Genomic DNA, 26,348 nt, shown 5'->3' with positions numbered 1-26,348 from the left:
GTACATTAATTGTTATAATTAACATAATTTGACCGTAAGAGAATTTAGGAATATCACACGTTTATTTGCAATTTATATTAATCAAATGTTTTCTTTTATTGGTTTCAGGTGGTTAAGCTACTTTTACGGTATGGAGGTGACCCACGTCAAAGCAACAGGAGAGGGGAAACCGCATTGAAAGTTGCCAACTCTCCAACTATGCTGAATCTGTTGCTGGGGAAAGGCACGTACACCTCAAGTGAGGAAAGCTCATCAGGTATGTATGATTAAATCTAAGAATGAGTATGTATATGGAGCAGTTGTAAATCCGATTGTGTATTGATTGTGCCCCTTTCTACTTTTTACAGAATCTTCAGAAGAGGAAGACGCCCCGTCATTTGCCCCATCCAGCTCTGTCGATGGCAATAACACGGACTCAGAGTTTGAGAAGTTGAAATTGAAAGGAAAAAACGTTGACGCTGCTAAATGCGCTGTCACACCCATCAAAGATGAATACGAATTTGATGAGGATGATGAGGAAGAACGTGTCCCTCCTGTGGATGATAAACACCTCTTGAAAAAAGAGTTCCGTAAGGAACCGGTCCCGGCTAAGGCCAACAGCGTAGCCGCCATACCCAAGAATGAGGTCAAAACCTATTCCAAAAGCAACTCAGTTACACCAAAGAAAACTGTAAGGCGGATCGTCTCTGACAGTAACAGTTCAGACGAGGAGGATAGGACGAGTTTCACGCCCACGCCCACGCCCACGCCTACGCCACGGCAACAAGTCACGCAAACAAACACCAAGACTAGAGACTCTGGCAACATGAGCTCTAAACAACAAAAAGACAAAAATAAAGTCAAAAAGAAACGGAAGAAGGAGAGCAAAAATAACGTCAGTAAAGAAGTCAGGGTCGGAAAAGTCAATGACAAATTCTGTACATCTGACTCTGATTGTGTAGATATGGAGAGTGAGGATGATAAGGGTTCAAACAAGGACTCTTCTGCAACGAGCTTTAAAGACTCCCCCGGCTTTAACGCTTCCTCCTCCTCTTCACATGGAAACTCGAACTCTCAGAAACAAGCGCCGTCATTAGCGGAACAGCATCCAAAGCAGTGGCGGACAGATGGCTGGAAGACTGTGTCATCTCCTACATGGTCCGATGTGAGTTCTCTCTCAGATTCAGTCAGAACAAGGCTCTCCAGTGAGTCTGATTACTCTTCTGCTGATTCTAGTGTAGAATCAATAAAACAAGTCAAAAGGAAAGCGCAGGAGAACAAAAAGAAGAATAACAATGTGCACAGTAGCACAGTAGACAAGAAGAATTCTGAGCTCTACAAAAACTCTAATGCGGACAGTGCGGCCTCCAAAACCGATGTCGATGGCAAAGTGCTGAAAAAGCATAAAGTCAAGCACAAGCACAAAGCTAAGGAAAAGGACAAAGCTCCTAGTCTCGTGCTCAATCAAGACATGAATGAGAAATTTGTCAAGAGCTATTCTTTTGATTTTGATGATTCAAGGCAGAAGTCCCTAATTGTTGAGTCCGAATCGCCAGCTGAGAGCAAGGTCAAGTTATCCAAACACGAAAAGGACCACTCCAAAAAGGAAGATAGGCTTTCGAAAATTAAGTCGGAGGATAAGGATTGGTCTTCTGGAAAAGATGTGCACAGAACAGTAAAAGAGGAGAAAAATAAGAAAGCAAAGGACTCCACAAAGGACAAGGCAAATAAGGAGGAGAGGGAGAAGCCTGTCAAACCTGACAAGGAGAGAACTGTCAAGGAGAAGGAGAAGCCCAAGGAGGAGAAACAAAAGGCTCACAAGGAGGAGAAGAAGAAGAAGTCCAAGGAAAAGTCCTCCTCAAAGGCAGAGAGGAAAGGTGAGCCGAAAGAGGAAAAACATCTAAAGGTGGACAAGGAGAAAAACACCAAGGAGGAGAAGGAGAAATGTAAAAAAGACAAAGCCCCGAAAGAAGAGCCTGAGTATGAAGGCTTTGATGTCAACAACCGTTTTCTCAACTTGGAGGACGCGAAGCTGAGTGCTTCAGATGACCATCATGACAGATGGGGCTCCGAGATGTCCTCTGATTCCTCCCTATACTTAGATGACAGCTGGGATGCTCCCGTCAAAGAATACAAGGATTACAAAGCCAACAACGCAGTGAAACTAATTGTGGAGACTGTTAAGGAAGAGACGAGAAGAAAAGAAAACAAAGTCAAGGACAAGAAATCCGATCACAATGACAAAAGGTCAGAGAAAGAAACCACGTCTAAGAAGAAAGAGAAAGACTCGGAAAAGACAAATGAAAAGAAAAAAGACTGGTCGGAAAAACAAAAGTTAAATTCTAGTCACTCGGTTGAAAAAGAGAAGAAGCGGAAGGAGTCCACAGAGACGGTCAAAGACAAAAAAGACAAGGACTCTCTAGAGAACAGTCGAGACCGTAAAGACTCGTATGACTTGGTAAAGGAGAGAAAGGACATTAAAATCAAGCAGGAATCTATTAGGGATGAATATGGCAATGATACCTTCTTCAAAGAAGTCGAGGCTGTCGGTAAATCGTGCGATGTCCGAGAAAGAAACCATTCTGGAAAGGAGAAAGAAAAGAAGGGCGATGGAATAGACAAGCGCGAAAAGACAAAAGCTGACAAGCACAAAGACAAAACAAAAGACAGAGGAGCTGACCAGGAAAAGGATAAGAGTGAGAAAATCTCTGCAGAAAAAACTGTCAAGGAAAAGGACACCAAAGACAAGAAGGACGGAGTTAAAGACAAACACAAGGAGTCTCATGGCAAAGACAAAGAACGAAAGATGTCTTTAGAACAGACAAAGGACAAGAAAGAGAAGGCCTCTCAAGACAAACATGCTGACAGGGAGAAGGATGCCTTGGAGGTAAAGAAAGAGGAAAGGAAACCTGAGAAAATCCGGGAAAAAACTTGGTACAAGATAGCTGACATCTTCACGGACGAAAGTGATGACGAGGAGGAGGACAGCTACACTGGTTCTGTGGCCCTTGTGACCGACCCCATCAGAAAAGACTCGACACCTGATCAGGATGAACCGGATCTCGTGCCTTCAGAAAAAATGAGAAAATCATCCATAGAAGCTAAACACAACACGGAGAAGACAAAAGAGAAGGACCACAAAGAGAAGAAGAAAGAAAAGGCCACATTTGACACGGGCAAAGAAAGAAAAGGCTCATTGGAGAAACACAACAAGGACAAGAAAGATTCTGTGGAGATCAAACATAAAGAGAGAAAAGACAGAAGTTCAGTGGACTCCAACCAAGACAAGAAAAATAAGCAGAAGCTTCTGGACAAAAGGGACACCAGTGAGGAAAAGACAAAGAGCAAATATAAGGACAAGCTGGAGCATGCGAAGGAAAGGAAGCCCTCAAAGAGCAGTGGTGACAATGAGAAGTCCCTGTTGGAGAAATTGGAGGAGGAAGCTATGAATGACTACAAGGAGGACTCTAATGACAAACACAGTGAAATCTCCTCCGATAGTTTCACTGACCGAGGTCATGAGCCGGTCCTCGCCGCTTACTATGACGCCGTCAGCCTCACGGATGTGTCCGAGGACAGGAGAGACTCTCTGTCCATATCTACACCACAGGACAAGTTTAGAGAGAAAGAAAGGCATCGACATTCCTCTTCTTCTTCGTCCAAGAAAAGCCACGACAAGGAGAAAGACAAGATCAAGAAGGACAAAGGAGACAAACGTGACAAGACGGAGGAGATCAGAGAGTCCTTCAACCGCAGGGAGAGTCTACCTTTTGAGAAAGAGCCCATGCCACTTGAAGCAGACCCTTACACTTTTCCCTATGGAAGTAAGGGAGACGGTGAAGATGACTTTGATAAAACATTGGAGTTTGAAAAAGAGATGTCCAAAAAGGACAAAGACAAAACAACTGCTGTCATTAGTGACCGGACAAAGGACAAAAAGAAAAAGGAGAAACATAAAGAAAAGGTCAAGGAGGACAAGACTAAGTACATTGATGGCTCTGCGTCTTTGAAGCACTCCAAAGAGGATGTGAAGGCAGGAGTAAAAGATAGTCCACAGGTCACCGTGCTAAAAGAAAGGACAAAAGAAGAGAGTCCAAAATGTGACGGCAAAAAAGACCGGAGTCGGGATACATTGGAGAAAGACACCAGAATGGACCACAGTAAATTGAAGACTAAGGATGAAAATGAAAAGCTCCCCCAGTCCAAAGAAACACTGAGGAAAGATAACCGCCCCCGTGAAAAACTGTTGGTGGATGGGGATTACCAAATGACCAGTTTTGGTCAGATGTTGAGTCTAAAAGACCAGGAGATTGAAGAGCGCCACAAGAGACATAAAGAAAGGATGAAGCAGATGGAGAAACTAAGACCCAAGTCAGGGGACCCTAAACTCAAGGACAAGACCAAGTCCACAGAGGAAGTACGGAAAAACCGCACTGAGCTCTCATCAAAGAAGTCCAACAGTGTGGAGTCTGGTCTTAAAGAGAAGAAGCTGAAGGATGTGGGTCTCCCGGCCCAAATGATGTCCCCAAGCAGGAAGTTCCAGCCTACTGAGTGTCCAAACTCAAAGGACTGGCTGGCTGATCCCCAAACGAAGGAGGAGAACCCTCCAGCTTCTCCCAGGTCAGATCCAAACAGGCCAACTGGTGTCCCCACACCAACATCTGTCATCTCCTGCCCCAGCTTTGAGGAAGTGATGCAGACTCCACGCACCCCATCATGTAGTGCAGAGGATTACCCCGACATCATGTTGGATGGGCTAGACTGCCAGAACTCCTCAGCTATGACTATGTCGATGAATGCCTGCTCTCCTTCCTTCTTTGAAAGGTATTTACAATTCTGCAGAATGACTGTTTTTGTCATTTTAACTCTTGCAATCTGATGAAAGTGACGTATATTCTAATGTTGTGTTTTACCTTTTGTCCACCCAGCAGGTACTCTAACTCCCAGAGTTTCCAGGAGGGCACATGTCCAACCCCTGCGAAGAACCTCCAGCTGCCACTTGTCAGCCGCTCTGCATCCTCTGACGTCCGCAGGCCTCTCGAGGATGAGTTCAAGGCTGAGGCTGACAAGTTCCTTCGGCAGGAGAGTGATCCAGCAGCTGACTTTGATCCGTCCTCTTCCTCTCAAACTCTAGATGACAAATCTCCAACCGTAGATAGACTGGATTGCATGCCATCTCCTTACTTTTCCCCAATTAGGATGATGTCCCCTGAGCAGGAGCCAGCTCTTCAAACGTTAGATGTGGAAGCACCAACTCTTTCTGGCACAGAGGGCAATGAACACTTTCCTGACAGTGTGTACAACAGTTTCTTGCCCAAACCCTCCACACCAGTTCACAGGCCGGACCCCCAGGAGCCCTGCTTCGACATTGCTGCACCACCAACCCCAGCTCCTGCTGCATTGCCGCCCCTGGACATCGATGACATCTCTGAACCTCACCACAGTGAGCCTAACCTGGTCCTGTCAGATCTTCCCCCTGTCACCGAAGAACAGGAGCAGGAAGAGGAGCAGGAGGAGGGGGAGGAGGGGGAGGAGGAGGAAGATGAGGAGGATGAGGAGGAGGAGGAGGAGGATGAAGAAGAAGAGGAGGACTTTGAGGATGAAGGTGATCTGGATGACAGAGCTGATTTAGAGCCCTCTGCAGTGGATGAGCCAGAGCCAATAAGGGAGCCTTGTGCGTTCTCCTCTCCAGTTGAGGACCCTCTCAGGAAGAGCTGGCCTGCACAGTCTCCAGAGCAGCAGGAACTGCAGCCCTCCCCCATACACGCTGCACCCAACCATGGAGAGAACTGTTTTGATCACAGCATGGGTTGGAATCCTGAAATGGACCTCAAATCTCCCCACAGGACATATGGGGAGATTGAGGCTGCTGTCTCCAAAATAACCAGTCCATACCATTCTGACAGCGAGATGCAACACCTGTCTGGACACCCCTCTGTCACTCCCCCCTATGCTACCTGGAATAGGTGGCACAAAGAGGACCAAGAGGACCAAGAGGACCAAGAGGACCAAGAGGACCAAGAGGACCCAGAGGACCCAGAAGACCCAGAGGACCCAGAAGACCCAGAGGACCCAGAGGACCCAGAGGTCCCAGAGGACCCAGAGGACTTTGATGAACAGAAGGAAGCTGTGGCTGACATCCCCTCTCCAGAGATGCCTGACACAGCTACTGATGAGGAAAACAACTTTTTAAACACCTCATCATCCTCCAATCGGCTAGAGTCTTTCTTCCAGGACTGTAACAAGCCTAGTATAGAGGAAAGTCACGAGATGGAGCCTGTATCAACTGAGTCAACCTGTGAAGAACCAGAGAGCAGACCGACTACGCTCTGCTTCCGTGCTGCCACTGAAAGCCTCATGGCTCCAGTTGTTGCCCCTGAGCCTGTGGTGCCCTGGGCAGACCCTTTCTCTGCGGTTGCAGACGAACTGGATGACCTGGGACCATTTTCCTTGCCTGACTTGCCTCTACCAGACAAGTCGGAAGAAGCAGAGAGAGAATCCAGAGACCCTGAACCATCCGACCACAACAAGATTGCGACGAGCCACATAAGACATACTAGTACAGAAAGAGATGACCCTGACATAATGGTGGTTGACTTACCTAACCTTGCTAAGAGTTCATGCCCTGCTGTAGACCTAGAGTTAGCAGAACCTACAGGGCGAGATTTGGTTGAACCCTCGGTACATGCCAACTTCCAGCAAGAGTTGCACCCCGAGTCTCAGAGTGTGCTTGTCAACAGCTCTCTATCTCTGACACAACCACAGGGCAGCATGTTAGAAGGGAAAGAGCCGTATGGAGTGCCTGATGAATCCGATCCCAGTATGTTGTATTCGTCAGTGAAATCGGACGCCAGTCAGCAACATCACATCCAGATCCACTCCCTCACTGAGTCGTTGCAGTTGCCCATGGATACAGTCTCCGCTCTCAAGTCAGAGGTGAGACAGGATGAGATGCCTGAGCCCAAAGCAGAATCTGTGTCATGCAGTCCTCTTCCTCAGCTCCCAGTCACCCTCTCCAGCACAGTGGAACTAACAGACATTCAGGAGACCAAGCTAACGCCGGTAACCCTGACCACCGTGTCCACCACTGTAGATGCTCCCAAGAAGGTGGATGAAATCCCTCAAAGAATAACCCGCAATCGCGCCAAGAACAATCCCTCTGCTGCTGCTGTTCTCCTTCCTACCTCCAGCATAATAACCTCATCTGCCACTGCCACTGCCACTGCAGCCCCTGCAACAATCAGTCCAACAGTGACCATAAACCTGACGCCACCGCCCACCTCTGCCTCTTCTTTCCCAGCTCTGAAGAAAGACAAAGAGTCTGTGCTGACTGTCGCCTCTGCTCCAACTAATACAACCCAAGCATTGTCTGTACCTACTTCTGTGACAACTCCTGCATCAGTGGTTATCAGTAAGACGACAAAAGGTCGTTCTCTTCCAGTGGAAGACGATGAAACTCAGACCCAGCACCCGAGGAAGAGGAGGTTTCCTCGTTCTGCTGGTCCACAGGTGCAGGTCCAGTTGGTAAACACGACCATGCAGCAGACCAGGGAAATGATTCAACAGACGTTGGCCGTAGTAGTCAACGCCATAAAGCTTGACGATATCGAGCCCTACCACAGTGATCGCTCCAACCCTTACTTTGAGTACCTGCAGATCAGGAAAAAGATTGAGGAGAAGAGGAAGATTCTGTGCTACATCACCCCACAGGCCCCGCAGTGTTATGCTGAATATGTGACCTACACCGGCTCCTACCTGCTGGATGGCAAGCCCCTCAGCAAGCTTCACATCCCTGTGGTGAGTTATCGTGTATTTCCCCTTTTCCCTTATGGGGGCAAAGCTACTTTTTGACATCAGTAACAAAATTCAAAAGACATATTTGGCAAACTGCAATGTTCGAAGCTTGTTTTTTTGCTGTTTGCTGTAATGTCAGTAATTTGATATTAATATTATATGTATGCTCTCCAGATTGCCCCACCGCCATCGCTGTCAGAACCTCTGAAGGAGCTCTTCAGACAACAGGAAGCAGTGAGAGGGAAGCTCAGGTTGCAGCATAGCATAGAGCGGGTAAGGAATACATGTTCTACACTCTCTATCCTGAATTTGCTCATTTCTCACTCCTTGTTATACATACATCAACACAATTATGTACACTGAAGAACTTTTACTAGAAATTCAAGATAAATCTGCATACACCTTACTCCTTTGGTTGGGCCAGAGGGAATGCAGATACTGATCCATTTCATCTCTCACTCATTAGGAGACAACAATTTCTGTGACATATGTAGCAGTTTTTTTATCCATAAATATGTAACCCACTCACCCGCCCACTGATTAATATATGAATATTATTATACTTCAAGTATTTATATTCTTTCTGTCTTTGCTTGCTGTTCACAGGAGAAGCTGATTGTTTCGTGTGAGCAGGAGGTGCTAAGGGTCCACTGCCGAGCAGCCAGGACAATAGCCAATCAGGTTGTGCCCTTCAGCGCCTGCACCATGCTGTTGGACTCTGAAGTATACAATATGCCATCAGATACCCTGGTAGGAAGATATTCAAATATACACCTCAAGTTAAATATAACCATTTTTATTATAGATGGCAAATCATAACTAAAATCATGAATTAACTTGACTACTTGATGTTTGTTTTCAGGGTGATGAGAACAAATCTGTGAGAGATCGCTTCAACGCTCGTCAGTTCATTTCCTGGATCCAGGATGTGGATGATAAATATGACCGCATGAAGGTACATTTCAGCACTCCACTGTGATTTTAAACGGCTCAGTTAAAAGTATTGAATCGTACCATAATGTCGTGTCTGTATACCAAGTACATTTACACTTTCTTTTTTAAATGTCTCCTTTCCCAGACGTGTCTGTTGATGCGGCAACAGCACGAGGCAGCCGCCCTGAACGCAGTGCAAAGGATGGAGTGGCAGTTGAAGGTCCAGGAGCTGGACCCAGCGGTGCACAAGTCCCTCTGTGTCAACGAAGTGCCGTCCTTCTACGTGCCAATGGTCGATGTTAACGACGACTTTGTCCTGCTGCCTGCATGACACACCTCTACTCACAGATTAAAAGCAAACTTTGTCTGAATACTCCTCTCAAAGAGACTTCGTTGAACAGAACGAATGGAAAGGGCTAGTAAGTTTGAAAGAGGACTTTAGACAGGAAAAAATTATATTCTATAGAAAAAGAGTAAAGATGAAAAACTTGCTCTTGATTCCCTTCCGTGAAGAAGGAAACATGTTTTTACTGGGGTAAAGAAAACACACAACTTGCACTTTTATCCTCAAAGTTTTTACGCTTTTGTTTGATCAGAGTGTGAGAAGCAGAAACCGTTTTTGCTTCGAGGCTCTGTCATCGGGACACGACTCCTCAGTGCTCAGTTTTGGTGAGAGGGGGGATAGAGATATATTTTCTGCATTCTTTTTTGGTCCCTGCTTCAATAGCCCCACCACTGGGAGGAGGTGTCGGAGAGGAGCTCTCCCAACAGCGTGGTGCCTGTCCTGAGGGAGAACTGAGGAGAAGCCTCCCCTGTTGATCCAGGGCTCCTGATGGGACACGAGAACTAGACCTGAGTCCGGCGCTGACCCCCGTGAAGTCAACGGAGCCATGGTATAAGACAGCTGGGGTGGACAGACCAGGGAAGATTTGGCCAGCTGCTGATGGTTTTTGGGGCGATAAGACCATATACCCAAGAGGGCGCCCTCTTCCCACTCGGCACATGGCCTGCATCACAGCGGGGCCACAGAGCCTGCAGGAGGCTGGGTACTGCAGAGGGAGATGTGTCAGGGCCCAGTGTCTGAGAGGAAGAGACTGACCCTGCAGCCTCTCAGCCGGGCTACTCAGAGGAGGACAGGTATGGCTCTCTGAGGACAGACCGGAGTGTTCCTCAGCCATCCTGCTTGTTCCAAAACAAACACATCAGACCGCCCATGGACTGCAAAAAACACCACAGGACAACCAGAAGAAACAAACATAACGAATGTTGAGATTCAAAGAGACTATTGAGAAATTGTGCTTTGACAGGAGGAGAGAAATATTGTTTTTGTCTATTTCTTTACTTGGGCATTTCATTGTTTCTGAGGAAGTGACTTGAAACACTACAGAGCCAATATTAGTTTAATGGAAAAAAAAAAAAATTGAAAAAAAGTTGTATTCAGTAAATTATGTACAGTTTTTATATTCGTTAACCAATGTATTCTTGCTGCCTTCTAGATAATTTATTTTGCCACACATTACTGCACAGTTGTAAATAACCTATGTACTGTATTATCACTCAGTTAAGTGTAAAGAAAAAACATAAAAGAAATAAAAATTATCTTTTTATGTACAGTTCACTTTTGGGCAGCACTTTCCCTCCCCCTCCCCTCATATCCATGGGCCAAAATGTGTACACGGTTCTGTCAGTATTTGAAAGACTCCAGTGCACAGTTGTATGATCCCATCTCTAGATTCAGTCCTGGCTTCAGTAGGGAAACCCCCCTGGACCACCACAACCCACAGATAGCTGACAGAGAACATTCTGGATTAAACCGGCCTCCCACAGGCCAACCACCACATAGTCCCTCAGATGTAGCAGAATAGTTGTTGAGGATTTATTTAAAGAATAGACAGAGGATTATTATTCATTGCTTTACTACACAATTATATCTGAAAAAATTCGAACCAAGAAAATGCCTTTTTCAGTGAAAAAAAAATGTACTCATTGTTGGGCAAAATCACATATATACATACATAGATATATGGGTGGGATGAAAGTGAGCGAGATGACATTAAAGAGCAAAACCCATCATGTTAAGGTAGAATGGTTTCCAATTTAATTTACCTTCTTTTTAATTTACCAAAAAATTGGACTGAAGTCATGAATAAGCATCACAAATAACCATTGTCACTGAAACCAACAGGACGCAGGTCTTTCAGCACTTTGTACGTTTTCTGTTCTCCTAGCTTGTCAGCTTTCACATTGAATAGACTGAAGACAGCCATTGAGAGGTCTTAATCCATACTGACTACACATTGTTTGTCAGTCCGGTTCTTTTTGTCCAAGGACAGCTTTTTTCTGTTGCTGTTCCGAGTGTAGCCACTGGATGGCGTCAGTTTGTCAGACCACTCATCGGTGTAATTGGCTTTGCATCAAACCTTTGGCCTGAATAGGCGTTTTTGACATTTTATTACAGCCTCTAAGGAGATAATTTCCCTAATAGGAATACAATACAACACGTAAAAATAACACTAGGCTTAATCATTGGCTTGCACATTTTTATCAATGTTTACCTTTAATCCACAAGGGGTTTGTGTCACCCGGGATTTTAAATGTAAGGTTACTTCTTCATATTTGTCTGTTGTTGTATGGCCCAAGCAGACAATTACACAAATTAAAATCTCAGAATTTAACAAGAAAATGGAAAGACATTAACACAAACTATAGGAAGGGTAATATAGCAAAATGCTGAATAGACCTGTTTTGTCCTAATTCAGAATCCTAGTTAAAATGTTGATTTGTGATGACTTGCATTGATTCTCTATTTTTAAGTTGGTCTTGGTTTGGCAAAGCTTTCCTGACCTACCGAGTAGACTTCCTGTCCGTGTGCGTGAGCTGCTCGTTTATCCTGATGGCAATATTACCTGAAACGTTTTAAGTTATTTACACACCGTCAGTCAGTATAGCTGTGTATGGTATGTCTAGTCAAGTGCAATGGTTGTTGCTATTACACTGTGCAGACAAGGTGGCTAGATGTATAGTCCTGGATATTTTTGAGAGATACACACATCCCGGTTTGGTATACATAGAATTACATATTTGGATACAAATAGCCAGACATTTGGTTTTTAAACCCCTGTTTGTCATGTTTCTTGTTTTTAATTTGTGGTTTGATTCTTTCACAGTTTTGGGGGACGAGGTTTAAGGGTGTCGTTTGTTCACAGAATCCTTGTGTGTTTTTTTGAGCTCAGTGTATGTAGTTCTGAATGTTGTTGTGTTTATCTTAGGGGTTTTTGTTCCTGTATAAAGCATAAACACCAGTGGCATGTCAATCACGTTGCTTATCGAGCAGAATGTATACCGTTTCTATGCCCTGACCGACCACACCCTCACTATTGTTTACAAGACATAAGGCGTGATTTCCGTTTCATGTGACACCTTTTTTGACGGTTTAAGCCCTGCCTTTGATTTTATTTCTGTAATCAGTCATTTATTTGAACCACGAAGGCTTGAAATGGTGATGATTGACACAACTGACAGGCGATTCCTCCCCCTGTCTGCGGTACACCGCTGCACCGAGCAATAGACTAAACGCATCCATCCGCAATGATTCTCCAAAGTGAATATTTAAATAACTAAAAGTGATTTCTGGATAAATTGAATACCAACTTAAATCAGTTCTCTAATGCACAGTAGAGCACTTGGCCGTGGTGATAGAGATGCTAGCCTGACCCCACCTCAGTCAGCAACATATTACCTCTACTCTCCTCACATTCACTCATAATGTATATGTTTGATTTGTTATTTGTTTCTTACTGGACATAAATATACATAATTGCTATTTTTTCATTCTATAGAATCACGATTTCAAGCCTTTTTTTCTAGTTTTTTGTTTGTTCCTTTTTGATTAAAACCCAGACTGTAGCTATTTCTTTGTTCCTTTTTTAGAGTGGAAAATGACTAATAAAAAGCATGGAGAACTACTCTTTAAATGGTGAGAAATAACCTATTTATTATCTTTTTTTTTTCTTTTTCTGACACCTGTGGTATGTTTTTAGTTGAAGTTGGTCTCCGCTGTGTAAATTTTCCTCCTTGTAATGCGTGAGAGAGACATACTGTACATAGCTCTGTAAATAAAACCTCCCAGGACGTTTTGCACCCTCCTCTTTGTACTAGTCTGAAAAATTGCGTAGAATGTGGGGTTCTAACAGCAACGAGCTGCGTGCGCTTGCTGCAGGTGATTATGATGTAACAATGTAACATTTTTTTATTTGTACAATGTAGTTTATTTGTGTACATATTGTTGGAGCAGCTAAGAGGGGGGAGGGGGGTAAACGAGGGGGGTTGTTGATGCTATCGTCAGTGCTGTAACAGAAATCCAGTACTTTCACCTCTAGCTGTTGTTGATTTCCTGCAAAAAATAAATAAATAAAAATACATAAAAAAATAAAAATGTGAGAAACTGAAAATGAGGATGGATGAGAAAAAAAAAAAGACTAAAACTGAAAAGTAAAAATTCTAAATTGTTATTTTCTACAGTTGCATGTACAGAGAGCGCGAGAACTGCTGTTGTTCCTCAGAGATTATGTTCGTTAATAAAACTTTGAAATATTACCTGCCGTGCTCTGGTTCTTGATTTTGCGGTTCCGTTGTGTGTCATGATGTAAAAGGCTAAAACCACAAAAGACTATTATCTTGCAAGAAAAAAATAGGTGACAATGAAAAGTATATCCTTTTTTCAAAATGAATCTAACTAATAACATTCATATAACCAACCAAGTTGCTATGGTTCTCCAAGAGACAGGTTTCTATTGATTGCAGGATGAGGTATTTGTATTTTCAGTGTTTCACAATCTGAATGTTTGAAATGCCTTCTCGGTCAGGACCGCACTCTTTGTTTACAGCTTCTACATATATGTCGGAGTTCAGTCTCTCCCCCTTAAGGTATTTGAAACAAATCAGATTGATGTTCTTTTTTATAGTTGTCTAGCTTTATTTAAACATCTCTGTGTGTCTTTTATCTTTGCAATTACATCACTCGTTGGAGTCCTGTCACCTAACAGATCACACCATTCTTACCGATATTCTGGACATTACCATGGGCAGCGTATACATGTTGGTTATTACAAAATAATCAAGTTATAGTATGTCCTCCTGGTTCCCACGTGTCCTTGAAATCAGGTCAATGAAACCTTTTATAAGTAGACATGGCTCCTTGAATATATACAGTGGAGGAAATAAGTATTTGATCCCTTGCCGATTTTGTAAGTGTACCCACTTACAAAGAAATTAACATTCTATCATTTTAATGGTTGGTTTATTTTACTAATGAGAGACAGAATATCAAAAAGAAAATCCATAAATTGACATTATATAAAAGATAAAAATTGATTTGCATTTAACTGTGGGAAATAAGTATGTGATCCCCTGGCAGAACATGTCTTAGTACTTGGTGGAGAAACCCTTGTTGGACAGCACAGAGGTCAGAGGTCAATTTTTATCTTTTATATAATGTCAACTTCTGGATTTTCTTTTTGATATTGTTATTCTCACTGTTAAAATAAACCTACCATTACAACTATAGACTGTTAATTGCTTTGTAAGTGGGCAAACTTACCAAATCTGCAAGGGATCAAATGCTTATTTCCTCCACTGTATATTTAGTGAAAGAATTGTAATTGAAGTTCTTTTACTTAGTTTTTCAATTTATAAATTACTTCAACTTGCACTATGGTTTTGCAGTGCTAAGTCAAAGTTTAGAGGGCAAGAGATTGCTGTTGGTAAGCTTTTGTAAAGCTTCCTGGTCCTTATTATAAAAGCTCCCTGCCATTCGCTTTGCATCAATATGAAAGTACTTCAGGATTTGAAACAAGTAGAAGTTAAGCAAAATGAACATCTGTCAGCAGACGTAAGCTTTTAACTTTTCCCTTTATAATTACAATTCAAATTGTTGTGAAATTAGAAAACAATTTATCCTAACATGTGACATATAATGTAGTTCAAATGTAAAAGGTGCACTCAACAGATTTTACCCATTAATCTCACGCAGCACTACTTAGCCTGTGAAAGCAGTTCTATAACACCTTAAATGGCCTTGGTAACAGTTTGTAAAACATGTTGACTAACGATATTAAATTGTCAACAGAAAGTCTGCAATGGGACTAATCTTATTATTCCTCAATAGCTTTAATTTTAACCATTGATTTATTTTGTCTGTCACAACAATATTTCAGCTTTATAGAAGTCTATACTAAACAATACCAAATCTTTTGACCAAACCTGGGACTGGGAAAAGTTCATATTTTTCCCAATGGAAATTGAATTATAAAAGATTTGAAGCTATTAACTATAGTACCACTTGGCCCAGGATCGGCTGCCCAAACCGCAAGCTGTCACGACATTAACTGCGTCCCCTCAATCACCTACTGAGTCACATGGAGGCACGAAAAACATGATGATTAGCAACATATGTGTGCTAACTTTAGCTGTGAGTGTGCTAACTTTAGTGTTGTGTGACTCAGGGGCCACCCTTCAGTGAGTCACTGAAGCATCAGGTGTCTCATAGGTCGAGCCCCAAGTACTCCGCCCTCTTTCTCCCCGTGCGCTTCTTCAACTTCTACTGGCTGCGGCGCGCCCCTGTAGAGCTTGCGCACTCAATGCGCCATGGCCAGAGAAAGGACTGTCACCGTAAACACTCTTCCTTCAATGGATTATGAGACAAGGATTTCCCCTCACATCGGCGGCTATGGACGCTACAACCGACTCGTGGTGCTTTTCAGCTGGTTCCCCAACTTTGCGGTCATGCTGAATCTTTTTAGCGACGTTTTTTTCACTCATATCCCGGAATCGTATCACTGCAAACCCGATCCGCAGCTTCTGCCCTCCACTTTCCTCCCCATCAGCTTCTCCAGACAGGGGTACCTGAACCTCACCATCCCCTGGGTGAACGGCAGCGGCCTCAGCCACTGTGAACTCTTCAAGTACCCATCAAATACCTCGGACTTCTCCGAAAAGGTGCACAGGGAGAGGGTGTCCTGCACCGTAGGGTGGGAGTACATCCATGTAGCGGGGCTGCAGAGTAACTTTGTCACTGAGGTAAGGAACAGGTCATCTTTCTGGTCTGAGTGCGTGTTTGGCTTAGAGTTAACCAGGTATTTTGGCTGAAAAAAGCATTAAAAAAAACGCTTTTTTCGGATCCAGGTTGTTGTATCCATACGTTGTTGTATCCACACGTTGTTGTATCCACACGTTGCTGTATCCACACGTTGCTGTATCCACACGTTGCTGTATCCACGTTAACATCACCACAATAGTCGTTTTACTAACTGTGGAAATATTTATATTGAGAGACAGTTCCCTTGGTCGTGTCACTTTTACAACTGATTATTTTGAGTTTGGACTTGCTCCAAGATGGTGGTGCTGAACTGGATGTATTCCTCTAAATTAAAAGCAGTATGTTTCTTCTGGAAGCATGTGTGGTCATGAAGGCAGCTGTTTGAGCACCATTCTGTCAATATTTGCTCACCAGTTCCAACTTTGTTAATGCACAGTCGTGTTTCACTCTCATTTATCTGCTGTCTTGCACTCTGTTTCCCAGGGTCACAGATAATCATGCAGAGGAAAAAATAGCATATAAATACATTCAATGTTTATGGATTTATTCAGGATTAAAACTGAAGTATTGGATCTGAGTAAGAGTGTGTGAAAAGACAAAAGGGCAAGTGTAGTTGGCTTTGCTTTCAAGAGCTATTTTTTTGTTTGAGAGATTTCCGAGCTGATAATGCATCCTCTTTGATTGTCTCGTACTTTATGTAACTAGTGTCTGGACACACACAATGGGTTCCAATGTGACTGTGTCTTGTTGTGCACCTCCATGTGTAAATAAGCAGTTTATCTTATCCTCAGTCTGTTTTTTTGGGCTTCAGCTATTTAAGGATCCATCCCATCTCTGCAAATATTGACAACAAGTTCTAAGAAAAATATTCCTCAACGTGACCCCGTGTAAACACCTTACACATCTGTGTCAGTGCAGTATGTTGTAACACATACTGAAACAACATCAGAGTACTAATCTCTAAACCACTGTAGAGATATTGAGGGCTGACAAGCAGGAGGAAGTCATTAAGGCTAATTCTCCTTCCACTTATCGGCCAATTGTGTTTGTCTATGTTGTTGGGTGTGTAACGTTGCCCCAAGGAAACAGATCCTGGCAGTGAGGAAACTTTTCCTCATTTACCCCCCCCCCCCATGACAATCTGTGGTGCAGGAAAGTCTGAGGCCTTCATGTTCCTTCCTGAGACCCTGAACGCCTCCTTCCTCAACTACAGCTTCCTCTTCACATGACATCATTCACTGCGACAACACTTTAGTAAAGGAGGAGAATAATACAGTAAAATCCTGCTCATCATATACTGACACAGCTGCTGGATAAAATAACACATTAGGGAACAAAAGTCCTTGACTATCAACTTGGAAAAGCTCAAAATGTTGTTGTTTTTTAGAACGAGGTTTTCATCAACTACATCTCTGAGACCATTGCCTCTATGGGGTCAATGTTAGTGAAGATCTGATTGTGACCCTTTTTCCTTTTCGCCCTATTCATTAGCTTAGCATATGATGCAGTTTTAGAAACCAGTGCACCATCAAGACAGACTATTTGGCCCCCATGTACGCTTGTATTAAAGCTTGATTACTTACTGTGAAATAACCTGATGTGCAGGGGGACACTGTGTCAAAATCTAGTTTCAAGAGTTACATAGTATACCTATAATGTTCATATTCCTAAATAAAGTGTGTTTATTCAAATAACCATACAGCAAATATGGCAGCGTAATGTTCCAGCATTGGGATAGCGCACACAATACACACAGAGGTGTCGACGGAGCAACAGGGATCAAAAGGACTCCAAAAAGGTTGTGGCATCAACAATAAAGATGTTCTTTCAACTTCTTTGGACTACAAGTGTTGCTGGAGTTTTGACCCTTTCAGTTTCCCTTCTTAATTCAGCTAGCTGCTTTGTATCCATAGTGTCTGTAAATACTCAATGTCATAAAATACCTGGACTGCACACAGAGAACATGGTAGAGGAGGCAGATGGAAAAAGACACGGACGAGAAGAAGACTTGGCTCTCAGGCAGCGACTGGTACTAACCAGGCGCAGAGCAGCTGGCACGCTCTGCTTTGAGCACCACGTTGTTCTAATGTAATAACACTGTCAGCAGACATCTTAACTCAATTATGGACGACATGATCTACATTCCTGCTTCCTGACAGAAATCTCTCTGCGTTTGTGTCAAATAACGATGAAAGAGGCTTGTTGGAAACAATTAGTTCATGTACTTTTTTTATGTTTTTAAATACATTAATCTTCTTTTAGAAAGAAATGTAGTTACCTACATATTTATGATTTATATACTTAATTCAGAGATTCCTTAGAGAGTGCTTTACATCAACTGCTTATCACATGAAGTAGGCACTGGTTTGAGTCTAAAAAATGTTCTTGTATACTTTACTTTTTCTTCACTTTTAAAAATGGGGATTTTAATCGTGCTTTGGTCCAAATATGCGGCTATGGTGTAAGCTTAGTTTTGGCTTGTAGAATTGGTCTGATTTGTTTTGGGTCAGATCGTAATAGCTTACAAGAGCAAACAAAGTTTCAATAGTTACAATATAATATATATTACTATGTATAATATATTATTGCTAATGTCCGCTAACCACCTTTAACAGTTTGACTTAAAGGTCATTTTGTACGGCAATTGGTCTCTTTTTACGCCTCATCAGATAGCAGTGCTTTGTATTTGTAAGTTCATATTGGGTTTTGTTTTCTCACAGTTTATCTCAATGTACTTCTTTGTCCTCCTCTGCAGTGGAACCTGGTTTGCAGTGACTACTGGAAAATCCCTTTGCAGCACATCTGCTTCATGACAGGATGGATTCTGGGATACATCCTCCTTGGTACATTGTGCGACTGGTAAGTCATAATCATACTTTATATGGAAAGTTAAGAAATGTTTAGTAAGATGTATGGTCTGAGATCATTTAGTAATGTAATAGTTTAAGAAGTAATTAATCCCAACTCAATATTATAAAGAGTTTTATTGGATATACTTTATTTCATAGATCATTGTATATTTGAAAAATATTGGTGTAGTTTAAATTTCGTAATTATATTTTTCCTCGTGACGGTATTATTTTATTGAGTTTTTTTTTGTATTTCTTTAAAATCATAAAACTGAGTTACCAGCTAACATTTGCTGCCTTTAACAATATCTCTTGACTTTGATGTTGACACAAAACATACAACTCTACTACTACTACTTAGCCAGTTAGATTGGCACTATCTGCATCCTTGTACAGCTGAATAAATAACAGGAGATATTGGTTTCTGTGTCTATTACGAATTGTAGAAAAGCAGACTTCTGAAAAAAGGAAATTTTAAGATAAAAAAAACACCGACATTTTTTGGAAAATACATTCAATTATAATGCGTTGAGTTGAATGTTTTAGCAATAACCTTAAAAAAATAATGATTCATTCATTTTTTACACAATCATATGAATTATTTTTGTAATTGCTTATTTATTCAGTCAATATAAAAACATTCAAAAATGTGATACGACAATAACGGGACTGTTTGTGTGTTTGCAGGCTGGGCCGTCGGCGGTGTTTCCTGCTCTCCATCAGTCTGTCCAGCCTGCTGGGGGTGGTTGTGTGTCTTTCCAGCAGCGCCGTGGTGTTCATGCTGCTGCGCCTCTCTCAGGGCGTCATGCTCGCCGGGGTCTTTGTGTCCTCGTACATCGCCAGTGAGTATCCTGCACACACATTCAAATGTTGTCCCACTTATTCTGCAGTTAGGCTTCCTGGAGCCTTGTTCAGTAACAAGCCTCTCCACCGGACTGGGAAAAAACAACCTCAGCTTCCTCAGACACGAACGCTCACTTCTTTGTTTACTTTGGAATAACGTTTGGATTTCTTAGCTCCGCTCTGAGTCATTCGCTGGTGCTGAGTTTATGCAAAGGTCATGTGTTTGATAAATCACATTTCTTCCTTTTAATTTGTAACTGGGATTCTAATGTATATGACATAAAATGACATAGAGTATCAAAATTGGTGCAATAGTAATAGAGAAAAAATAGTAGTAATAAGTTAAATACAGTGAGAGTAGTGACATATTACAGTGTATTAGTTGTTTACAGTTCAAGACGTGCTGCTGTTTATTATGTTTAAGTGTGGGGGAAAGTCCCACAACCCCATATGTTCTCAATATTAAATACTACTCATTTAATATAAATACTTTTTGCTTGATCTCATCTTTAAAGTTGTTCTGCAGCCATTGTTTTGCGGACCAACACATTACATGTTATCTCTTGCGGAAAATCTAATGTTATGTAAATGTTATCTAATGTTAATGCAATAAATCATGGCCTTGTGATTCCCAGCGTAGAATAAACTGTTGTCACGCGGGTTGCATTCATGTAGGTTCCTGAGTTTTTTTGTGAGCAACCACTGCACAGTTGTTTCAGCACATTACTCCCTAACCTTTCTACCTAGCTATCTGCTAAACTGCCAATCGAAAAATGCTAGTTGATTTATATTAAGAGGCTAAAAACAAACTGTGGATTTTGTAATTGTGTATAATAACTAAAGCTAAAAACCATGCTTTTCTTGGAAGTTGAAAAGAAGGGATTTCCCTTTTAAGAGGCATTCGGTAATGGACCCAACCATTACCGAATTTTGATAAGGGCACAACAGTTTCTCACTACTGTAGTCTTTAGTTAAAATGTAAAATGTAGCATTCGCCCCTTTTTGACTGGCAATCTTTATTTGTTGAAAGTTCTTTAAAAAAAGACATTAAGAGAAATGCATCATTGAAAGTGCTTCAATTTATTGATTTGTGAGACACCAGATATAAATTAGCTCGTAAACTCAACAGAAATCGCTCGGCACAATATATTGTGTACAGTGCAGCCAGACGTTGTTTTTATTATAAGTCAGTCAATCAGAGTTCAAACACAATCGTTACAGTGAAGGCCAAGACCAGGGGACAGGTAGTTTTCAAAAATAAATTAAACTGCATTCCTTCCTGCATTATTTCCTGTCAACCTCAGCGTTTTTAATCCAGTGCAGGAGTGGCGACCCTGCCATCAACAACTCAATCTACTTTGTAGAGAAATAATTACAGATTATAGACTAAAACTTTAATTAGCAGTGGCAATTTAAAGTCCTCATTTAATTTGACATGCATCGCTGGACATCCTGACCATTGATTTAGGCTACAATTGCTTTCCTAAAATGAAAGATTTAGGCTTACATTTCTGCTTTAGCGTGGGTTTGTGTATGACAGACTCTTTGCAGCTGTGTGTGTTGTGCTGCACTCTGACTGACAGCAGGCAGCTGCTTGTGCTTTATTACTTTTACCTCTCAGCTGTCCTGCTTTTAGTGGCCGTACCTCCCTGTGGCGAGGCCATAGATCCACGTGTTCATCATGGCTTTGTCTATGATGAGATGTCCTTTACTGCTAGGGGTATATAGTATCTCTCATACAGCGAGTTTCCATTCGGGAACTGTAAACCAATAATGAAGCGGCAGAGGAATGTAATTGCGTTAGTGTTTGTAGAAACTGTGCACATTCCTGCGTGGGAGATGGGGGTACAAGGGTAGGGGCATCATATGAAATACACACTCTTAGACACACCCTATTTTCTGTTTTTAACACACACAGTTACTCACACATTCCTGCAAGGTCAGGAATAGATTGAGTCCAGATTTTATTTTTAAGGGTTATGTTGATTTTGGGATGGGTGTGTTGGGGGCCTGGGACAAATGTTTCTCAGAGACCTGCCAGCGCTATCTGAGAGGAGAAAACAATAGCAGGACAGAACTCAGGTCGAGGAAGTGAGCAGGAAGTGAGCTTCTCATTTTCCTTCTCTCTCCCTCAGGCAGGGAGGAAATGGAAAGAGAATCGGAGCTCTGGGGGGGAAAGAGGTTAAAGTTCAGCAGAAACTCACACAGCTTGACGCACTTCCAAACATGTTTACATTGACACCTTATCTCCTAGCAGCTTTATTTTCCTTGTTGCTATAGCTTTATCGTTTTTCAGATTGTAGCAAGAATTGGCTTTGCTTTGTACATTCTATGAAATGGATAACTCTAAACCATTATATCACCTCTTGTAACCTTAAGTACTCAATAAGCAAAACAATTATTGTTTGTTGACATAAATGAAGGAAGTTATCTCTACATGTCAATATCACATCTTTGGGAGGAGAAGAAAAAAAAGATACGAACAGAAAAATGTTTGGCTTCTCCATTTTTGGAGTGAATAAATTCAATCTGGTCAAAAACGTAGGGAGGTTCTTACTTGCCACTTGTCCTGTATTGAACCAGTTCCACATGAGGGCATAACCTGAATAAAAACACATGACAACATACTTCTGACTGTAGCTTTATGTGTGAAGGGTTCATGTCCGGACAAGAAATGAATTGGTTTTGGACAGATGTATTAGTTTTGCTTCAGCTGTTTGATGAGATCTGCCTCTCCTCTCTGTCTGTTCCCACCGCTCTCTCAGGGTTGGAGCTGTGTGACCCCCCCAATCGTCTCATGGTCGCCATGATCAGCAGCTTCTTTAGCGTGATCGCAGAGCTGCTGTTGCCAGGTATCGCTGTTCTGTGCCGTGATTGGCCCGTTCTTCAGGCCGTGGCCACTTTGCCTCAGCTGCTGCTGCTTTCCTATTGGTGGTGAGTCAAGTGGCGTTATCTGGAGTGCGGACATGGACACGCCGTGTGTGTATTTGATGAAGCATTATGGCCAGTCTATTATTCTACAGTGGTGCTTAACGCACTGATCTCACATCGATATCAAACAACACACTCAGACAACTTTAAGTATTATACATCAGCGAGAAACACCTGAGGAGAATGAGTGTCCTTCCTTAACTCAGGTTTGTTTTGCTGATTATTCCAGTACTACGAGGACCTTCAAAAACTGAAGTTTGTGCTCTTGTGTTTGTACTCACTTAAGATGTTTGATAATTAGTTACATTTAATAGAAAGGCTTTATTAATAACAAAAACTGATGTATGCTGATACCTGCTACATTTGAGTGATATCAAATAATGTTTCAATTTTCTATATTTTCTTTGTTCATCTTTCCACCCTCTCTATATAACAGAGTATGTGTGAATCCTGTCTCTCTGAGGTATGAACCGTGTTGTTGTCCTCAGCTGTGTGTCGGTGTTTCCTGAGTCTCCTCGCTGGCTGATGGCCACAGCTCAGATCCCTCAGCTGAAGAGGAGTCTCCGGGAGTTCTCCACCAGGAACGGAGTTTGTTTACGAGATGAAATCTACCCTGGAGAAACCCTGCTGTCAGGTACACACACAGCCTCAGTGCATATGTTATTTGCAACATCATTAGCCTTTTTAAATCTATATATTGATTGATTAATTCATTGTAAATCTACTACGCTTGATGGCAGCAATTGGTAGAATGTGTCAAAAATAGATAGTAGTGAACCCTTCCCTTAAACCCTGCAGAATGACTGAAAACCTTTGGCTGTTTTGGGCTTTAATTGTTTCCGGGTATTATTTCCTCCTGTTTATAGAGATAGATACAGCCTTCGGTGAAGACTGTCAACCAAGGTACTTTTCAATTTTGGAGCTGCGTCGAACTCATGTTATCTGGAAGAACTGCCTCATCCTCAGCTTCACGCTGTGAGTTTTGATTCTGGGTGTGAAATAAGGAAAGTTCCTTGGACTTGTCCATGAAATTGAAAGGCTTTCCATTGCACGATATGAGTGGGATGCATGTTGAGTGTTGGGTTTAATGGATGTGTATGTTCTCTCCCTGTCCTTCAGGTTCATTGGAACTGGCATTCAGTACTGTTTCACCAGAAACCTGCACAGTTATTCCTCCAACTTCTACTTCAGCTACTTCCTTCGAGTGATGACCGGAGCTCTGGCCTGCGTCTTCATCTGCCTGTCCGTCAATCACTTTGGTCGGCGGGGTATGCTTCTGCTCTCTGCCATCATCACCGGCCTGTCATCGCTGCTGCTGCTCGCCCTCACTCAGTGTACGTTACACAGCTTCTCTTCACATCGTTAATTTGGATTAGAAATTCAAATGTATACAAGACACTGTAACATATGTAAATTGCTGACGGTTCAGGGTCTGAGATTTTAAGGTTATAGAATTCATTTAATTTAATATAATGAAATTGGACAGATCACCATTGCAGTTTATATATAAAGGAATCACTGTTGATTGTTTTCTTATCCTTCAGGTCAGGACCTAACATGAAACTGTATATGCATATCATGCATTTTAAGCATACTCCACTCTTTACATTTTGTTTAGTTCTTATTGATATTCACATGACGAGTTTAAAGGTTGGCACTCATGCCATTGCTGTTAATGGTGCTGAAGTTCTCATGTTTTCACAGAGAAGTCATTAGTCTGTCTGTGGTCCTGTTTCTGTCTCAGATCTGCGGGGGGGCCTGGTGATGGTGCTCTCTGTCTTGGGGCTGCTGTTCTCTCAGGCTCTCGCCATGCTCAGTGTGTTGTTCGCTTGTGAGGTGATGCCCACTGTGGTTCGGTAAGTATCTTCTTGACCAAATTGATCAAGTTATTTATTTTTATTGTCAAAAAATCCTATAAAAAATCCAAAGCAAAGACAGAAATAATGTTTCTAGCAAAGATCCCCTAGAAATGCTCTGTTTAACCTGTTTCTTTAACTTTTGCTAGAAAAAAGCACAGCTGTTTTAGGAAATAGTTTTGCCTACAAATCTAAATAACTATAATGTGTAACCCATTATCAAAGTATTGTGTTTTCTGTAGGAGCAAATAGGCTTGGGGTTGAGTGTTACAAACAGGTTGAAAGATGGGAAAGTATATAAAGTTGTCTGATCTCACCACTTTGACGCCTGTTGATTTCTCTTCTCCTCTCCCTCCCTGTCAGAGGCGGTTGCCTCGGCCTGGTGCTGGCAGCGGGTTGTGTTGGCATGGCCGCCTCCTCCCTGATGGAGCTCCAGAACAACGGGGGCTATTTTCTCCACCATGTCATCTTCGCCTCCTTCGCCGTCCTCTCTGTTCTCAGCATAATGCTCCTGCCTGAAAGCAAACGCAAGCCGCTCCCAGACTCCCTGAAGGAGGGCGAGAGCCAGCGCCGGCCCCCTCTCCTCCTGCCCCGGCCCGACAGAGACGACCTGCCGTTACTCAGCACCCGGCCCCCCCTCTCAGAGTACAACCCTGATAACTACTCCCGCCTGGTCTCTGCCACCAGGAAGATGTTAACTAAAGAGAGTTTGCCTTATAGGATCGCTGTGCCAATGCATGCCCCTCTGCTGTCGGACAGTGAAACACAAGAGGATGGAACTCTGAAAGAGGTCATGTCTTAATGACCTCTCCTTTGTACAGACTCGGACTATACCTCCTCCTCCTTCTAGACATACCTCCACAGAAAGTCTACCACCATGCTTCATTTCATTATTGTCTAAGTCACTCACTGGTTATAACTCAACTGATGAACTGACTTGGCTTGGTTGCAGTGCACTTTAGAGCGACGGCTCCAAGCGTGTACATGTTTTGGACTCTTCTCGTTACATTTGTCTTTCAGAGCTGTTTGTGCTGCAGCAAAGAAAAACTGTGGTGCTTCATTAGCAGCTTAAGTGTTTATACCTTAGCCTTGCTCGTCTGTCTGTCAGCTTACAAACCCAATCGTCAGACACTATTTTCCCCAGAGAAGCTCGCTCAACCGTGAGGCTGCTGTTGATCATGTGGGCCGCGGTGCTTTGTCCATTTATTAGTGACTCTTTTCATGAACTCATCCATCTCATTGACGGGGTATGCTAAGGTAAGCTGTGTCTCAGTGCTGAGCGGATCCCCAGGACACACAAGACAAGTTCACTGTCTTTGTGGAGTCTTGTTATACTTGTGAAGCCCACAAAGGGGAACTAAATGATGCACTGAGTATTGAATCTGATGACAGAGTCAAAGGATATGACTGTTTTTTTTTTTTTGTATTTTAATTGTGCCCCTAACAACCTACCTTGTTTATCCAAATATTTCACTTGGAAGTGTTTGGGGAAATGTTGGTAAAGGGATCTGTGTAGGAAAATAGCACTAGATACCAACCAGATGATATTGAATTCAGTCTGGATGATACGTTTGTCTGCTTTATAAACCACTTTGTCTCAAAGTATTATTTAAAGGTGCTATTTCTACCTTATGTTTCCGTTAAAACACTGAATGTAGCTGATGAATCTGCAGATGTACTAACCTCTGTAGCTGGCAGCCAAAACTGTCAGCAACCTCGCTGTTCTCAAATGATTATAAATTGTGTCCTTTAGTTTGTTATTAGTCCAAAAAAATGTAAATGGTTTAACAGAAAGCCTTAAATGAAGGGCATTAGATATTTTCATAATAACAGATACAACCTGAGTCAATATTTAAAATAATAAAAAGTGTTTTATGTATGTAATGTTTGAGGACTGAGGCGCATGTTAATCCCATATCATCTTGTTGAATGTTGAACACTTCAAGGTCGCCATGTTTAATAGAAGAAAAACACACTACTTTGTTTGACATTCAGGAGATGTGTAATAGTTCACCTAATGTATCCGCACAGTTATGAGGTTACTGTCGGTGAACAAATAAAGAAGAT

The 26,348-nt window shown here is 42.3% G+C and overlaps 2 protein-coding genes across 4 annotated transcripts in view; both read left to right on the top strand.

Annotated features, from left to right (window-relative positions):
• Positions 1 to 13,302, top strand: part of ankrd11 (ankyrin repeat domain 11) — a 103,928-nt gene extending 90,626 nt beyond the window's left edge. The window contains exons 8-14 of one of the 3 annotated variants that reach the window (XM_034116568.1): positions 109 to 223; positions 348 to 4,803; positions 4,908 to 7,776; positions 7,948 to 8,046; positions 8,380 to 8,523; positions 8,636 to 8,728; positions 8,852 to 13,302. In XM_034116568.1, coding sequence (XP_033972459.1) covers positions 109 to 223; positions 348 to 4,803; positions 4,908 to 7,776; positions 7,948 to 8,046; positions 8,380 to 8,523; positions 8,636 to 8,728; positions 8,852 to 9,037 — 7,962 coding nt within the window. In that variant the 3' untranslated portion in view covers positions 9,038 to 13,302. Of the gene's footprint in view, positions 1 to 108; positions 257 to 347; positions 4,804 to 4,907; positions 7,777 to 7,947; positions 8,047 to 8,379; positions 8,524 to 8,635; positions 8,729 to 8,851 lie in introns of all 3 variants that reach the window. The other 2 variants (XM_034116567.1, XM_034116566.1) reach the window with 2 other exon arrangements.
• A 2,049-nt stretch (positions 13,303 to 15,351) lies between these two features.
• slc22a31 (solute carrier family 22 member 31) lies at positions 15,352 to 25,830 on the top strand. Its single transcript, XM_034117026.1, has 9 exons — positions 15,352 to 15,783; positions 18,558 to 18,661; positions 19,339 to 19,493; positions 22,260 to 22,428; positions 22,914 to 23,059; positions 23,292 to 23,400; positions 23,545 to 23,759; positions 24,170 to 24,281; positions 24,645 to 25,830. The coding sequence occupies exons 1-9, from the start codon at positions 15,352 to 15,354 to the stop codon at positions 25,081 to 25,083; spliced, it is 1,881 nt and encodes a 626-aa protein (XP_033972917.1). The 3' UTR covers positions 25,084 to 25,830.
• Positions 25,831 to 26,348: the final 518 nt, after the last annotated feature.

Source organism: Trematomus bernacchii, unplaced genomic scaffold (genome assembly GCF_902827165.1).
Source record: "Trematomus bernacchii unplaced genomic scaffold, fTreBer1.1, whole genome shotgun sequence".
Taxonomy (NCBI): domain Eukaryota; kingdom Metazoa; phylum Chordata; class Actinopteri; order Perciformes; family Nototheniidae; genus Trematomus; species Trematomus bernacchii.
This window is presented reverse-complemented; position numbering and strand designations above follow the sequence as displayed.

Excerpts from the sequence above, each read along its gene's own strand:
- slc22a31 (XM_034117026.1), top strand. The coding sequence starts at position 15,352 with ATGGCCAGAGAAAGGACTGTCACCGTAAACACTCTTCCTTCAATGGAT. Across the intron at positions 15,784-18,557 it reads AGAGTAACTTTGTCACTGAG|TGGAACCTGGTTTGCAGTGA; the intron begins GTAAGGAACAGG and ends CCTCCTCTGCAG. Across the intron at positions 23,401-23,544 it reads CTCATCCTCAGCTTCACGCT|GTTCATTGGAACTGGCATTC; the intron begins GTGAGTTTTGAT and ends CCTGTCCTTCAG.